Source organism: Dreissena polymorpha, chromosome 12 (genome assembly GCF_020536995.1).
Source record: "Dreissena polymorpha isolate Duluth1 chromosome 12, UMN_Dpol_1.0, whole genome shotgun sequence".
Classification (NCBI taxonomy): Eukaryota; Metazoa; Mollusca; class Bivalvia; order Myida; family Dreissenidae; genus Dreissena; species Dreissena polymorpha.
In genome coordinates this window covers 20,270,125-20,288,235 of record NC_068366.1, presented here as the reverse complement: position 1 = coordinate 20,288,235, position 18,111 = coordinate 20,270,125, and the positions used below count along the sequence as shown (strand labels likewise).

At 36.7% G+C, this 18,111-nt stretch overlaps 1 protein-coding gene and 1 long non-coding RNA gene across 3 annotated transcripts in view; both read left to right on the top strand.

Moving 5' to 3' along the window:
• Positions 1–129: 129 nt before the first annotated feature.
• The window catches only part of LOC127853933 (uncharacterized), a 39,497-nt gene continuing 21,515 nt past the window's right edge, over positions 130–18,111 (top strand). For both annotated transcript variants that reach the window (XM_052388798.1, XM_052388800.1), the window contains exons 1-7: positions 130–264; positions 4,907–5,530; positions 6,015–6,202; positions 8,913–9,058; positions 10,014–10,205; positions 12,633–12,857; positions 14,607–14,722. In XM_052388798.1, coding sequence (XP_052244758.1) covers positions 4,920–5,530; positions 6,015–6,202; positions 8,913–9,058; positions 10,014–10,205; positions 12,633–12,857; positions 14,607–14,722 — 1,478 coding nt within the window. In that variant the 5' untranslated portion in view covers positions 130–264; positions 4,907–4,919. The remainder of the gene's footprint in view (positions 265–4,906; positions 5,531–6,014; positions 6,203–8,912; positions 9,059–10,013; positions 10,206–12,632; positions 12,858–14,606; positions 14,723–18,111) is intronic.
• Positions 17,295–17,929, top strand: LOC127853937 (uncharacterized). The gene is made up of 2 exons (XR_008036797.1): positions 17,295–17,523; positions 17,686–17,929. It is a non-coding gene; the product is annotated as an uncharacterized LOC127853937 (long non-coding RNA).

Sequence of the window (18,111 nt, the reverse complement as noted above, 5' to 3'; positions counted from 1 at the left end):
TTCTTTATTTTAAATTTCTTTTTGCATCGAATGGTTATTTGAATATCATAAAATCGCTTACACGAAGACTTCTAAAGTAGATTTAATTTGTTTAATGAATTATTTATACTTCGATATATTAGCTTGTCCCTTTGTTTACGCAGGAAACGCCAATAAAAATGTCTTGTTATGTCTAGTTGCGAAAAAGAACTAATGTCTTGTCTTGCATAGATTTCAGATGCTGCCGAGGAGAAATGTGCCATGATATATATTTTAAATCAGACGGTAATTTTGTTTCCTCTTTTTATGAAAAGTTTGTCTGTTAAAATAAGCTAATGAAAAACGTGACCGGACTTAAAGCAAAATGAAAAAGACTAAAAATTACACTTTACTTCCAAAAATTAAGAAGATCAGATCATTTATACAAAAGAAAATTCGTAATTCTTACTGGGACTACATGAACAACATAATATGTGATGAAATTGAACATAAACATGGGACAACTAAACGTTTTTGGGGGTTCATAAAAAGCTTTAAAAATGACTCATGTGTAGCACCCTTGAGGGATGATGGGGTCTTAAAATCTAACCCCAAGGAAAAAGCTGAAGTCTTAAATAAACAATTTTCTTCTGTTTTTACTAATGACACAAACAGCTCATATCCAGATCTTGGTAATAGCCCGTATAAAAACATGCCATCAATTAGTATTACGGTAAATGGTGTTAAGAAACTCCTACTCAAACTGAATCCTTACAAGGCCGCAGGGCCAGACCAAATCAAACCCAGAATCTTACAGGAATGTGCAAATGAAATTGCACCTATTTTTACAACTTTTTTTAACAAATCACTTATTTCTGGTTCTGTCCCTTCTGACCGGTCCATGGCTTCTGTAGCTCCCATTTTTAAAAAAGGTGAAAAGTACCAAGCTAGTAATTATAGACTAGTCTCATTAACATGTATTGCTTGTAAATTGCTGGAGCATATCGTTGTTAGTAACATCTTAGACCATCTTGACAACTTTAATATCCTGGTGGACAACCAACATGGCTTTCGAGCCCAGCGGTCTTGCAAAACCCAACTTGTGGGTTTTATCCATGACTTAGCTTCTACCATGTAGAGAGACCAGATGGATGTTGCCATCATGGATTTTAGCAAAGCCTTCGATGTTGTACATCACGGTAGATTGTTGCTGAAACTAGCCCATTATGGCATCACGGGCACTACACACTCTTTGATTAAAGCTTTTCTTGGTAACCATAGTCAACAGGTTGTTGTAGATGGGGCAACTTCCACCATGGCCCCTGTAATTTCTGGCGTACCCCAGGGATCAGTTCTTGGGCCTCTTCTGTTTCTGCTCTACATTAATGATCTACCTTCGTCTGTGAAGTCAAACGTCCGTCTATTTGCGGATGACTGTGTCATGTACAGATCCATAAAAACTTTGGCTGACACTATTCAGTTTCAGAGAGATCTAGATAGTCTATCATTGTGGGAGCTGAAATGGAAGATGTCTTTTAACATAGAAAAATGTCATATCATGCATGTTACGAGAAACCGTAAACCATTAAAAACAGCCTACACTCTTCACAATCAACCTCTGTCTGTTGTAAACCAAGCCACTTATCTTGGCGTTGAAGTAAGCTCAACTTTAAACTGGTCACCTCACGTAAATAAAATTAGTAGTAAAGCAAGCCAGAGCTTAGGATTCTTAAAACGAAACATTCATTCTTCTAAAATGGAAACTAAGGCAGCGACATATAACAGCATTGTTAGACCATCCTTGGAATATTGCTCTAGTGTGTGGGACCCTTACCATCAGAAAGATATTGATAAAATTGAAAATGTTCAGCGTCAAGCTGCCAGATTTGTTACGAACAATTACAGCAAGACACCGGGCACGGTCACAAATATAATTAAGGTTTTGAATTGGAATACCTTGCAATCAAGAAGACAACAAGCTAGACTCATTTTGTTCTATAAAATAGTATATAATCATGTTGATGTCAATCCCCTTCACTAACTCACTCCATACATTAGACACTCACGCCATCACCATCACATGGCATACCAAATACCACCGAGTACAGCTGATTACCACAAATTTTCTTTCTTTCCAAGAACAGTTGTACAATGGAACACACTTCCATCTTATGTAGTCAGCGCTGATACGATCCTTGGATTTAAATCAGTGCTGTCTACATCAGTGTTCCTTCCTTAGATCACATGATTCTGCTTTTATCCTGTTTTTAACTCGACTAATATTCTCACCACATGCACAGTTGTATACGTATATATTTAAGTCTTAAGGGCTTAAGGTGTTAGGTTTTGCACCTTTTTTTTATCACTGTTGATAGGATTTTCCTGAGTGGATTGAGTAACTCGGGAAACCTATCAATCTATTTCTTTTTAACCCCCCACGCAAGGCCATAATGTATTAGTATTGAACATAGCCATTATTATAAAAGAAGAAGAAGAAGAATTGCTAGACAAATAAGGGTGGCGTTCACTTGGGAACAGAAGGTATGACTCCCGGCTACTGATGTTCTATAAAATTGTCCACGAACTGGTTGCTGTACCAATGCCTCCCTACTTCACTCCTCCGACCCGGCTCACTAGACATTTGCACCCTCTTTCATTCAGACAAATCCCCACTCCAAGCAACTACTATAAATTCTCCTTCTATCCAGCCACTATTGTCCTATGGAACTCTCTACCAGCCAATATTGTACAGGCACCTACCCGGGACCAGTTTAGGCTTGGGGTTTTCAAACAAGACCACAGTTTCTAAGCAGGTTGGCTGTTTTTAACCTTTTATCTGTATATTCCTTCTTTTAACTAACACCATCACCTTTGTTTCTATGTCTCACAAATACATTATGTATTACTTTTTATCTCCTATACACTTCTTCCTTAATTTCCTAGCACTGACACGCGCCTGCTTGTAATGCTAATTGTTGGCGACTAGCAGTATATATAGATAGATAGATAGATAGAATTGTTCCTGACTAGGAACATAATTATGACATAATTATGCATTCTATAACCACAACCCGCGACTTGTTTTATATTTTTCCCATGACATTCCTTGGTAGTTGATAACTTTTTTTATTATTATTCTGAAAACCTAAATTCATAAATCTTGCTGGCGATGGCCAGAAGAGTTGGCTGTGGACAGGGTTTTTTTCCTTCTTTGTGACCCGCCGAAAATCGGCCCTTTCCCCTCCGATTTTTTGTTCCCGTCAGCTCGTAAATTTTCCCCTAGATTTCATTTTCCCGTAAAAAAAAAATATTTTTTTTTTTTTTTAAACCTTCAAATATATAAGTTAACCTGATCCAGTGTAGAAAATAGAAAAATATTGCATAATTAAATTTTCTGTTTCCTTGAATTTGTTTTAAAAACAGTAAAATATGCGTAATTGATTATTTAAGACTTTACTTATTTTCCCCCAAAATCCGGCGTTTTGTGTGATTTTTTCCCCCAAAATCCAGCGTTTCGCGCGATTTTTTTCCCCTCAAAAAAGGCCAGGCCCTTTCCCCAAAATCAGATAAAAACCCCTGTTGGAAGAAGACAGTTTGCCCACAGTGAAATGCTGTTTAACAGAATAAGTGTGGGTCACATATATGTACAGAACTTAGCTTTTTAAATAGCAGCACTTAAATTAAAAAGCACAACTGTTCTCCAAGGTTGGTTGCATATGGAAACAGTACTTGGCTGATTTAGTGTCACCAATTTTCCCTACACCTGGTTGCCAATGGCCACAGTGGTTGGCAGATAAGATAGAAAGACTGATGTCCACGCCATATAAGTAAGCTTTTTAAATAAAACCTTTGCTATTCACACCTGGTCACCTATGGCCACAGTTGTTGGTTATTTATGTAGAAACAGTGATCTTATGAACACAGTAATTTTCCATTAAAATACTTTGTTCAAGCTTTGTAGCCTATTCCCATAGTAGTTGGTTCCTTAAATGTCACCAAATGTTCCTCAAGCCATTTTGAATATGGCCACAGTAGTTTGCTATTTTATAAAAACAAAACAATATGAATCCTATGCCTGGTGGCCTTTGGCCACAGACAGCTCTTTTAATATTTCATCAGGTTGCCTACTGCCACAGTAGTTAGCTATGTAAATAGTAGAATTGATCTCCCGACCTGGTGGCCTATGGTCGCTTTGTTTGGCTGCTTAAAAATCACCAATGTTCTTCATGCCAAGTCGCAATAACCACTTTAAATGGTGGTTTGTCATTAAATTGCACCATTGCTCTCCAGGACTGGTAACATAAGGCCTCAGTGGTGAGCTTTTTGAATGGCACCTTTGATCTACAGGCCTGGTCACCTATAGCCACAGATGATGGCCTTAAAAAGAGCACCACTTATCTGCACGCCTACTGTTTCCCCCATGGCCCTTGGGATTTCATTCCAAGGCATTGGAACTTCAAAAGCTTTCATGTTTACCGCAATATCCAAACCTTTGCCAAAAATTATGTCTTAAGTATGCTTAGGCTAACAGAGCCAACTGTTATTGTAACAGTCCCTGCCCTTTACATAAACAAAAACGGAGTCGAGTATGCGGTATTGGATCTAAATGGCTAACAATAATATGTTATACTTTAAAACACAGTGTGATATAAAGGAACTATTAATTACATCTTTTTAGAACCTTATTATAATTATGTGTAATACAAAAACAAAATTATTTATTGTTTTGTTTTTTAACAGGTAACTGTTTTCTTGTTTATGTTACAAATAAATGACATAGACTAAATAAAACGTTTAATATAACGTTGTGCCACAATGGACGCGGGAAAATGAATGACGTTAACACATTTTTGTATTTTAATTTGGCAATAAATAGACTAGCATTTTGAATGGCTAAAGATGTCCTTAATTAAGTATAATTGTATTAATAAATTTTTAATTTTTCTAGCTGAATAACTATCATGGCCTCACGATCGGCCAACAAATCAAGGGTAGTCCGTGACTCAGAGCTCACAAACCTGGCCTTGTTTGGGGACAGTGCATTGTGTCAGCGGCCACCTGTCCCCCCTGAGCTGCCAACTGTGAATCAGCCTTATGATCGAGGAGTAAAGAGCTATGTTAATGCTGCCGTCCATAATGATATGTTTGAACAACAATTGCGCTTCAAGTATGGTAATATGCATAGATCAAGCCTATCAATCATTCATGGATTTCATGCCAAAACTTTCAATAATGACAAATCAGACCTAGACCTTGTTGGTCATGAACCAAAAAGAGGCCTCTTCAATCCCAATCGGCCTCAGAGTGCTAAGACTATACCAAATAACTCTTCTGGAATAACTGGGAGACCAAACAGTGTTGTAAATACAGGGCGACCTCCAACACGTCGACCTCTGAGTGCTGTAAGGACAGAGGTTGCATCAGCTGGCCACAGTCACCATACAAACGCTGTGCACCACAAAGAATCCCTCAGTCGCCCTGGTAGTAGGGTCAGCAAAACACTTAACGCTTACCAGGCTGGACTTGACACACAAATCAGCGATGGCGTGAGATATTTAGATGACGATTTGGGGTAAGTTGACACAATACAGTTGTGTATTGTTAAAAAAAAAATTGACATCCTGATTACAAAGCTCCTTAATAATGAAATTAAATAATTTGGAAACTTTTACATTAAATATTTAAACAGATTAACTGTGTTCTTTACTTGGTATGTCTTGAGTTGGCAGTCCACAATTTGTATACCACTCCCTCAAATATTTTGGATTTTTTACCCTTTGTTAATTCATACTTTATCCAGAGAATAACTTTGAGAATTAGTCTTGCTGTGCTTTGAGACGAATTCACCTTGGCCAGTATTTGTCGTAAGCTTGAATACGTGGAATGAAAATTTTGGCATGAAGAATTTCGTTTTAATATAAGTTTTCATCCATCCTTTTCATCTTCACATCTTCACTAATGCACAAAAATTAGGTTTTTGTTTCTATTTTAAAATAAATTAAGAAGAAGTATTGGTTTAAGGCATATATATTTAATATGGAACACCCTGTTTGCAGCAATGATCCCGACCATGAGCCCATCTCAGATGTCCTGTCACGCCTGAATGAATACAGCGAGAATTTTGTGCAGCAAGTGTCAGCAGCATGCACAGACTGCGAATGTGAGACGGAAGAACAGCGGGTGTCGAGTCGGCTAGCTCGGGTGTACAGCAGCGCCTCGGAGGATTCTGCATCGGACGAGGACGGTAATTGGACCTAGCATAGACAATCTTTTGTGGGCTATTAGTACCCATTTACACTAGTAATTGGTTGGAAGGTAGGCAGGGCAACAGATAAGGATTGTTTTATGGATTTTACGATTTTTATGTGACAAAAACAAATTGAAATACAAAAATCATACAAAAAACAATCATTAAAATGGAATAACAAATTGTACTCAATTTTGTATCAATTTAGTTGTACCGTTTCCCTCTGTACCGCTTTTGATTTGAATTAGTTTATTGTGACCTTTAGTGTTGCCGTAATTTTTGTAGTAAGTTTTTGTATACATCGGTTTGGGCCGGTGTCTATATTTAGATTTACTTCTGTTGTCAAAAGTACTGAATTAGTGTTAGATGCAGATGTGCACAACAGATTGAATTCAAAATGCAGATTTATAGTGCAGATTGAGCATTACGTCATGAACAGTGAGAGGCATTTATTATGGGACTTGATTTAAGTTGGTTACAGAGCCCTATCAGTCTGCGTCAATAATTTGTTACAGGAGAATTGTGTTCAGCGTTAGATTCAGACGTGCACAACAGATTGAGTTCTTAATACAGACCAATAGTGCAGATTGTGTTACTTCTATTTACCCGCGTCTATACAAGCTCTGACAGTTTTTATACGGGTGTTATAGCATTGGGGAACTAATGAGCACCTATTAATCTGCATCTAGATAACGTTCACATCATGCTCTTAAGATTAAATTCAGGTCTATAAGTGATTGTTCCACATTGATCTGTGCTCAGTTTATATTAATGTGCCCTTCTTACAGTCTTAATTTCATTTATATTAATCATTGAACCTTATCAATCTGCATCCACACATTGAGTGTGCGTATACACTATTAACTGCATCCAATGACTAATGAACGTCTATTTATCAGCAATCTTCACGTGTTCTTTTACGGATTTTATAGCGTTTTGGAACTAATAATCCCCTAGTAATCTGCGTTCATGCAACATTGTTCCCGTCCTGCGTATAGGGTTATATTCAGGGTTTATAAGTGAAGAGTCCCTGTTAATCTGCGCCCAGTTAACATTCACATGTTCTTATACAGTCTTTGCATTATAGAGCTAATGGAACCCTATCAATTGGTGTCTAGTCAACATATTAAGCGTGCTTAATCACTATTTAGTTACTTCTATTAATCTACATCTATACAGTCGTCATGTTTGTATGGGTTTCATAGCATTACATAACTAATAAGCCCCAATAAATCAATAAATCTGTGCCCTGGCAAAGTTAACATGCGGCATATACGCTTAAATCAGTGATGGATCCTTATTTATCTGCGCTCAGTGAACATTGTCATGCACTTATATGGTGTTAATTGCATTATAGTGCTTATAGAACCCTATCAATCTGCATTGAGTCAATATATTGAGGTTGCTTAAACGCTATTAATTGCATTAAATAAATAATGAAATTTATTTATCTGTGTCCATATGATATTCGCATGTCCTTATACAGATTAAATAGCATTGGGAATTTATAAACCCCTATTAATCTGCGTTTAGACAACGATCACATTGTATGTATACTGTTAAATTCTGTTATTAAGTGACTGTCGATGTAAACGCAGATTGTAATGAGTTCATTAGATGTATCTTGTAACTAAGGCCGGGTAACATATTTATGTCACCTGAGTGCAAATAAATATGGAAAAATCACACAAACCCAGATTTTTACTGTATAAGCAGCTTGTTAAGGTTATTGTAAAGCATGCAGATTAATAATTAACATTAAAATTAAACCCATATAAGAATCTGATAAGATTAAGATCATTAGGGGTCCACTAAGTGTTCAATGCAATAACATTGGTATAAGCATCCTGGCCTATGTGTGTTTACTCTACATAGATTAATAAGCACCAACACTTAAATAATGCTATGAAGACAAAGTACATGTTAATGTCAACTGAGCACAGATAATTAGTGGTCCAACACATACAAAACCTGATGTCAACCGTATAAGCACTCTGTGAAGTTTATCGAAATACATGCAGATTTTTAGGGCTTAATTGGTTCTATATTGCTATAGAAACCTGAGGAATGCTGTGTGAAGGTTGTCGAAACGCATGCAAATCTGTAGGGCTTTAATATTTTTCGACCAGTATACAAACCTGTGGAAAGCCATGTGAAGGACATCGGACTCATTTAATGCAATACAGACCGGATAAGCAGCCTCTATGTGTTAACTGGAAGCAGATTGAAATGGAGTTCAGTACTTATTGCATGCAATTAAGAACTGATAAGCACATGTTGATGTAAGCTGCGGAGTTCGACACATATAAAACCCTATTGTAACTGCATTATCTCTTTGTCAAGGCTTCCAAAACACTTGCAGATTGACAGGGCTGCATAAGTTTTCCGTCAAAATTAAACCCATACTAGAACCTTACAAGATTGTTTACACGTAGATTATTATGATTACTCTGGTATGTGTTCATATCACATTTAATGGAATAAAGCTCGTATAAGCACTCTCTATGTGTTCATGCGACGCAGATTGACGCCACTTTACGCACATGCATTAAACGCCATTCTCCCAGAGAATGGCTCATTGGAAAATTTGCGCCGCTGTTTTCACCAGATGTTGGTGTCTCACTACGTGTGCTGCATTTGATGAAAATCTAATGGAACGCACAGAAACTGAGCACATTTTACAAGATTGTAGTGCTGTCTTCTTCAGATGTTGGTGTCTCACTGAGTGTGGTGCTGAAGACGTTCCACCAGTACGAAGAGAAGGGTCACTCTGCGGCCAGACACAAGGCCATGATGACCCTTGTCCACGGCTACACGGGCCAGGAACCAGTCTCTGTGGACCAGTTCAAACAGGTGCTGTAGTGTTGTGGACGGATTGAGCCTTGTTGTGGGAAAACTGGGCTCAAAGCATTTGCATAAAGTTTGTCCTAGATTAGCCTGTGCAGTCCGCACAGGCTAATCTGGGACAAAACTTTCCGCTTAAACTAGGTTTTCCCTTAGAAATGACTTCCTTCAAAGAGAAAACAACAACATTAAAGCGGAAAGTGCACACTAGACAGGCTAATCTGGAATGAAACTTTATGCACATGCATTAAGTCCAGTTTTACTAGAATGAGGTTAGACCGTTTCTGAAATAATAACCATATTCCTAACTTATACTAGTTCTTGGGACAAATTTAAGTTATTACTGAATTTCTTACAACAAATAAGATATTTGTTATTAAAATGTTTCTGAAAACAATTTACAGGTATAATGAATAGAATTACAGAAATGTACACAAATAAAGAGGTTAGCTATCTTTAAAATGTACATCGTATTAATTTTTAATATGACTCATGCCTTCTCAGGAAAGTTCTATAATGATAACCACTGTTAACAGATTTGTTAAAAAAAGGAATATACATGTAATGAAAAAACATTGTTCTCACTTTAAAAAAACTAATGCAACTTGATTTTATGAACATTATCAAATCGATGTACTTACTGACCTATTAGATCCACTGTACAACCTGCTAGAACCTAAGTAACATCATAAATGTAAAATAAGAACATGTGTTTTTTTTGCCCAAGATGCGTCAAACTCTGCTTCTTATAAACTTCAGTGTATTTACTCTCTGAATAATTAGTGTTTTTAGGATGCTAGATATAATAAATTTTGAAATTAACAAATCATTCATTTATTTTCTTAACCAACTAAAGAGCAAACAAAGTGTAAGATCATTAGTCATGAAAGATCATCATTGTGTCTACACTTAAAGTTATTATTATAAGTCAATACAATATAATCTCCCCCCCCTCACTCTCCAGGTTATGGTGTATGCCTCCACGAGCCTGTCCCAAGTGCAAGAAGTTTGCCTGATGGTTGTCAAGAAGAGTTTACGGTTGCCTAGCAACCTGCAGATGGCGCTTAGCAACGGCGTTCTGAACTTCGTACATGACTGTATCACGCAGGAGCCCCTCTACCATCTCCGTAAAGTGGCCCTCCCTGTGTTAGAAGTGGTGAGCACTGCATTTTACTGGGAATTTTTGAGCTTCATTATGGGAAAACTGGGCTTACTGCATATGCGTGAAGTGTCATCGCGGATTAGACTGTGCAGTCTGCTCAATATCTTAATAACAAATTGAACTATGAACTGTTGCATTGAACCTACGTCCATAAATGCCGTATATTCAGATCTAGGATTGGATTGCAAGTGGGGTTGGAGATGTCATGGTCACTGTTCGTAGGTAGTGATGAATTTATTGTACTTGATGAGGTTTTATGCTGTTTGCTTCTCATCAGTATCTAAGAGTTGGAAATGAAGCCTTAAAACCTTGAATTTAGAAAGAAATGTATTTTTAATTAAATTAAAAAACTTTCTAACTGCACATGCGTCAAAATACGTATCTAAGTGATAAAAGGGTTAAGCTTCAGCCCTAGAGAACATATGTAGCTATTATAATGCAAGCATATATAAAGACTTCATTTCATTTTGCATATTGGGCACATTGTGTCAAGATCATCAGTGAAGGTCATTGTTATGTAATAAAAGAAATGGTTTTCCTTCAAAATCAAGGTTATAATAATTGCCTTGGAGTATATTTTTAACCAGGTTTTCCGAAGGAAAAAACTGGTTATTAGATTGGCGAATGTCGGCGGGCGGGCTGGTGGGCGGGCTGGCGGGCGGAACAAGCTTGTCCGGGCCATAACTATGTCGTTCATTGTGAGATTTTAAAATCATTTGGCACATATGTTCACCATCATTGGATGGTGTGTCACATGAAAGAATTATGTCAATATCTCCAAGGTCAAGGTCACACTCTTGAGTTCAAAGGTCAAAAATGGCCATAAATGAGCTTGTCCGGGCCATAACTATGTCAATCATTGTAAGATTTTATAATCATTTGGCATGTTTGTTCACCATCATTGGACGGTGTGTTGCGCGAAAGAATAACGTCAATATCTCCAAGGTCAAGGTCACAATTTGAGTTGAAAACCTGGTTTTGTGACAATTTTATCCCTTGTTTAAATAGAAAAATGCCGTACTTCTTGATAGCTAAAATTACTTACAAACTTAACAAACAGTTTGTTTAACCTTTTCCCGCTTAGAAGCAAATTAAAAATGGCCATATGCAAACAGCATAAAAGTCTATTCAGGTTTTATGCTGTTTGCTGCTCATCAGTATCTAAGGTTTGGAGATGAAGCCTTAAAAACTTGACTAGTAAGAAAGGTCTGAAATTAAATATAACTTAGGGACTGCAAATGCGTGAAAATGCGTATTTGAGTGGTATAGATTAAAGAAAAAAGCCAGTAACTAATACAAAAACAAAAAAAGTGGAGTGTGCTGCCCTTCAACAGCTCTTGTTGTTGATATGTTAATTCATAAGTTGATTGTTTAGGGATGCAGTAGTTGTATACAGACTAAGTAAATTTATAAGTTGATTTTTAAGGTATACAGAAATTGTATACAGACTTAGTAAATTTATGCAGATTGTAGCATAAGAATGTAAATAGAATATATTGATGATTGTTCGTTTACAAATACTCAATTTGTAGTATTCATCAAATAAATAGTGATAATCTAACTCTTTCACTGCTGGAACCGAATTTTGAAGGACTTTGCAAACAGTTTGGATCCAGATGAGACGCCACAGAACGTGGCGTCTCATCAGGATCCAAACTGTTTGCTATTCTGATAGTATTCTTTGAAAAAAATCGAAGAAAATGCTAATTTTAGAAATTCTGCAGACGACATTTTAGCAGATGACAAATTTTCCAGCATGCAAAGGGCTAATACAGGTCTTGTAATTAAGACTTATCACTAAAAAGAAATCTTCATGAAACTGATGTACATGTATCTGTTAAACATTTATGCCTAGCTTCTAGAAAAAAGGCCTTGGCAAACAGCGTAGACCCAGATGAGACACTGCATGATGTGGCGTCTCATCTGGGTCTGCGCTGTTTGCTTAATAGAACTTCTGTAAGAAATATTCTAAATATAGAAATAAATATACTAGACATCCCTAATTTTGGAAATAAAGTGATCCAATTAAGAAGGATGGGAGAGTCCACGAGGCATAAATGGGTTAAATATTTCTCTATAAGATACAGCAGTTTCAGGCTAAACCCTGGACAAAATGTATTCAATAGACATTAACACAAGGCACATCGGACAAAAATATGAGCCTCGTCTGGGAAACTGCGTTCAATGCATGTGTGTAAAGTGGCATAACAGATTAATCAGGGGCAACACTTTCAGCTTTTATGGATTTTTTTTTATATAAGGCAAAAATAAACAAATAAAACAAACAAGAACGTCTAAAGGGAGAAATTGCCCCTGAATAGCCAGTACGTGTAGACTGAAAAGGACAATTTGGGACAACACTTCTGGTACATGCATTAAGTCTGTTTTTCTGAGACTCATTAAAACCATGGCCTATTATAGATATTCTCGTACCGGGACCAGACTGACGTATGGCTGGAGGAGGCCTCAGTGAGGTTTCTACCCAAGCTGGTTGCCATGGTGAGGGGCCAGACCCCTCTGGAGGTGAAATACGCGGCCTGCTGCGTGTTCCGCTCCATTGCACAGTACGAGGGCTTCATTTCATACATCACTCAGGACGTGTTACCAGCCGTGTTACAAATGAGGAATACAAGCGCGAAGTTTAAGGTAGAAAGCTATTACCATAGTGATGTGCAATGCATTTGAAATCAGCACATTTATTAATTATTGACATGTACATGTAATTCAATAAAATGGCGTATTTAATATATAAGATTGCTTATAAAATTGGGAGGGGTGTGACTAGAAAATAGAATCTTGAATATTGTAATATTATTTATATTCCTCGGCATGAAAATTCTTGGTGTTTCAAAAAAGAATATTTTGGAAAATGAAATAAAATTTGTGGATTTCTGATTTGGGCAGAAAACAACAAGAAAACTTTAAAAATTGCATGGGGTGTTTTAAAATGTGTTGTAATACCTGTCCACCATAAATCACAGTGGGGAGAGAAAGTCATTTGCAAGAGTTGGGGCCTGATTATGACATACCAACTACCTAGTTCATTGATATGAGGTGATAGTAACCAACCGACCCTTTTTTATTGCATGCTCAAGAACAAGTCCATTATCGTTAACCATTTAGCAGGACTGAATGATTATTAAAGAGTGTTTGAAGCCAATAAATCCAATTAGTTTTATTGAATTACAATCATGGCCATTCTGACGCAATCTAACCTTTGTATTTAATAAAAGCAAAGTTTGTATGGTTTATATTTGCATTAAAAGCTTTCAGAGTACATTTATATAAAAAAATAATGCATCAATTAATTTATTCAATTTTAATTGCTAAAATTAAATCTAAATACTAGCAAATCTAGTTAAAAACAAACAACCAAATCAAAATAAATGTTTTTTATGTATCTGTAATAAGAGGCAGAAACTGTTTGAATCCGGTATTGATTAAATGTCTTGATTTTTAAATTGCATTTATTGTCTTTGATCTGCCCAATGCTGTTTAATACTCATCAATATCTTAGGGTTGGCTTCAGTATCTTAAAGTGTCAGCTAAGTACACAGTTGAATTTTTAGCCATTCGGGTCAAAGTCACTGTAAATAAGTATTGAAAAACAATTTTCTTTTGAAAGCTTAAGTTTTGACTGAGGTATTTTGCTGTAGTTTTGTGTGAAAGTACAGTGAACATGCATACTTTTCAGAGAATTACATTCTTGGTTTCTGTCAGATCAAGGTAATTGGTATTAAAATAGGGAAAAAACTATTAATTACATGTACTAAGAATTGCTTTGAGGTATTGTTCTTAAATTTGCTGTACAGTCATTATATTAGTTTACTGACAGAAAATGTACATTACCCTATCAAAGTGGAAGAATCGTCTAGGTTGCTTTCTCGGCTTTTGTTTGGGATTATCTTACCAATGATTTTGGCATTAAATATGTAATTTGTCTTTAAAAATGTATAAATGCAAACATTATTGCAGTATAAAATATATATTAAATATGGTATCCGGACAAACGGCACCCTGACAATCGGCACCCAGTGTTTTTTGCATACGCGGACAGTCGGCACCCTGTTAATTTGTCGACGCGGACAATCAGCACCCGAGTTAATTGTATACCTGGAAAAATGGCACCCAATTAAAGGTGATTGATAAAGCCCCTCAACACCTTGTTGAACTAATTAGTCTAATCTCACTATTATCTGCTAATTGGCTTGGTAAAAGAGAAGATTAATAAACCCCGTCAACAAACTGTGTTATCAAACCAATATAAGTGTGGATTGATTAACGTTATCTGCTTATTGGTTTAATAACACCTCTAAGCTATCTCTGCAAAAACAGACCATAGAATATCCAAGAAATCAGAGTCAGTTGTATTTTCTTAAATCTGCTTTGCTTCAGGAAGTCTATGTGGAGATCCTCACCCACGTACTATCTCACACGGATCTTATCCCCCCAGACCTAGTTGACAGCAGTGCTGTGCCAATCACGGCCAGTATCATCAGAGAGGGGCCCTGGTAGGTAGCAGCTTATCTCAAGGTTATTGAGTGACCCAGGCATTAAACCATTTAACACTTAGATACGTATTTTGACGCATTTGTATTCCCTTAGAAATTTAATTTAATTAAAGACCTTTCTTACTAGATTCAAGTTTATAAGGCTTCAATTCCAACCCTTAGATACTGATGAGCAGCAAACAGCATAAAACCTGAACAGGCTGTGAGTTACTCACAGGCTGTTCTTGTTTTATGCTGTTTGCACAGGGCCATTTTCACTTTGCTTCTGAGTGGGAAAGGGTTAAATGATTGTGTAGGTGTGTTAGGTGTTACATTTGTTGTTTGAAAATATTTATTTGAGACTAGCCCCCATTATCAGGGAAATTTGTGTACAATGCACAATTCCTTATTTTAAAACATTTTTATTGTCTGTTTATTCCACTGCTTTTGTACATATATTTCCCCTCCATCATCTACAGCATCATCTTACATTAATAATTCTCTTAATTAAGCTTTGGCACCTGCATAAATGATATTTTTTAACTTTATCAACACACCCATATCATCTCATTCCAATCTGAGCTTAACCTTTACCTACTTTCAGACTCACTATTTTCGGAACATCCAAGTCCTTGCTTAACTCAATGTGTTTTGTATAATATCAATGCTGCTTGCTACAAAGCTTTGAAACTTCCATGGATGTGGTTTTTCAATACTATCAATAAACCCTCATCACTTGATCCCACGTTGACTTTGAGTTTAACCTACTTTTTGGACTTACAGTTTTTTAGAACGTCAAAATTATTTATCAACCCATAATGACGTGTTGCGTCTAACATCAATACTATATGCTGCAATTTGCTTTAAGACTTGTATAGATATTAACTATGAACATGCTCAACACACCCTCATAACCTTACCTCATACTAACCTTGAACTTTGCCTATGTTTTGCTTGGACTGGTTTAAATGGTCTAATGATTCAATACTGGACTGGTTTAAATGGTCTAATGATTCAATACTGGAGTGGTTTAAATGGTCTAATGATTCAATACTGGACTGGTTTAAATGGTCTAATGATTCAATACTGGACTGGTTTAAATGGTCTAATGATTCAATACTGGACTGGTTTAAATGGTCCTATGATTCAATACTGAAAAGGCTTAAACTGGGAGCATAATTATGTGTTTATTGAACGCAGCATCTTGTTGCAGTTTGCAATTTAGCCTGTAAGAAGTTACTATTTAGGGCTTTTTATCTCAAAAACAAGTTTATATTGTTATATAAGATCATTTAGCACTGAGATTATGTTAAAATCACAAGGACTTTTTTTAACTGTCTTCATTCATCAAGGAATAGATAATGATTAGCCATTCCTTTGTTCCTAGTTAAAATTGCAATGCAGAAGAACTCCAATACTCCAAAACATTGGTTAATAGTAGGGATGGCAACGGTTAATCGGTTAATCGGTTATCCGTTTCTTAAGGAGGTTAACCGATTACAAAATTAATATTCGGTTACTCTTGCAGAAAACGCATTTTTTTTGTTGAACAAAATTAATGCTCAAATCGTAAGTTTTGTTTTTACTTCATTTCACTGTATTGGCTAATCCGCTAATCTGATCGCAAATTATCGGCAATTACCACCCCGTGATGCCCCCCTGTGGATCGAAAGCGATTAGAGTTGTAAACCATCGGGGTGCAGCGGTATCATGAGCAGGCACACGAGCAACTTCTCTGCAGTGTGTTTGTTTAGCACTTTACAGTCTATTGTGTTTCAATTATTCAAATATTGATAAATTAAAATTATAAACCGACCAATTACGCTTGTCAATTAGCACATTTGACTGCGATATGTCCTATTTTTTATAAATAGAACATCAGCGTGAATATCCAGTATAAAGTCGGTAAAGCTTGATCAGATAGCACATATTTAAAAATTAAAGCGACAATCTATAATCATGCCTCTATCATCGGATGCCTGGACATTTTTCAAACGGGCTGCTGACAAGAAATCAGCTACATGCATACTATGCCCAACGACACTGTCGTTGCAGGGAGGTACATCCAAGCTCCGTAATCACATGAGATTAAAACACCCCGCTGAATTTCGATGTGAGCCATCTCCAGTAAAGCTGACATCATGCACTGGACTGCTATGTGGCTCAGAAAGCGAGTCAATTACAATATTTTTTTTTGCATGATATGATATGTCACAATTTACACGTGCCGTTAAGTATGCCATTGTTTTGACTACCATTTCTTGATAAAAATCAATAAAGCGTGACACTGATTACACCCGATCACTTTTTTTTAACAACTATTGCAAACTTTAACGATTTGCCTGTTGCAGAATATATTTACGCTAATTGGCAACTGTTATTAATCAGCAAACTGTTAATGCATGTAATTCTTAAAGCATAATGGGTGTTAATAAAACACAACACAATTCAAATTCTGCACTAGCTTTTATTGATCGAGATGTAGAGCAATAATTATGTGTAAATGACGTGAAGCTAATATTACAACAAAGAAATATCACATTTCACCGACAAGCATATGAAACATTGTTTATAAACTCATACGTTTTTCGGATGTTGTTTTTAACCAGGTTTTCCGAAGGAAAAAACTGGTTATTAGATTGGCGAATGCGGGCGGGCTGGCTGGCTGGCGGGCTGGCTGGCTGGCGGGCTGGCGGAATAAGCTTGTCCGGGCCATAACTATGTCGTTCATTGTCAGATTTTAAAATCATTTGGCACATTTGTTCACCATCATTGGACGGTGTGTCGCGCGAAATAATTACGTCGATATCTCCAAGGTCAAGGTCACACTTTGAGTTCAAATGTCAAAAATGGCCATAAATGAGCTTGTCCGAGCCATAACTATGTCGTTCATCGTCAGATTTGAAAATCATTTGGCACATTTGTTCACCATCATTGGACGGTGTGTCGCGCAAAATAATTACGTCGATATCTCCAAGGTCAAGGTCACACTTTGAGTTCAAAGGTCAAAAATGGCCATAAATGAGCTTGTCCTGGCCATAACTATGTCATTCATTGTGAGATTTTAAAATCATTTGGCACATTTGTTCACCATCATGGGACGGTGTGTCCCACGAAAGAATCACGTCAATATCTCCAATGTCAAGGTCGCCACGACTAAAAATAGATTTAAAAAAAAAAAAAAAATTACAAAGGGGGTTAATTTTTTTTGGTCATTTCAAAAGTTCAGTTTGAGTTTTCTCCCTTTATCAGATTTTTTTTTCACAATGAAAACCTGGTTTTGTGACAATTTTGTCCCTTGTTTATTTATGTGGTACAAAGACAGGCGGTTAACTGGTTAACCGCTCGAATATCAAAACAGGTTACCCGGTTACGGATTTGCCTAGGTTTGCCATCCCTAGTTAATAGGT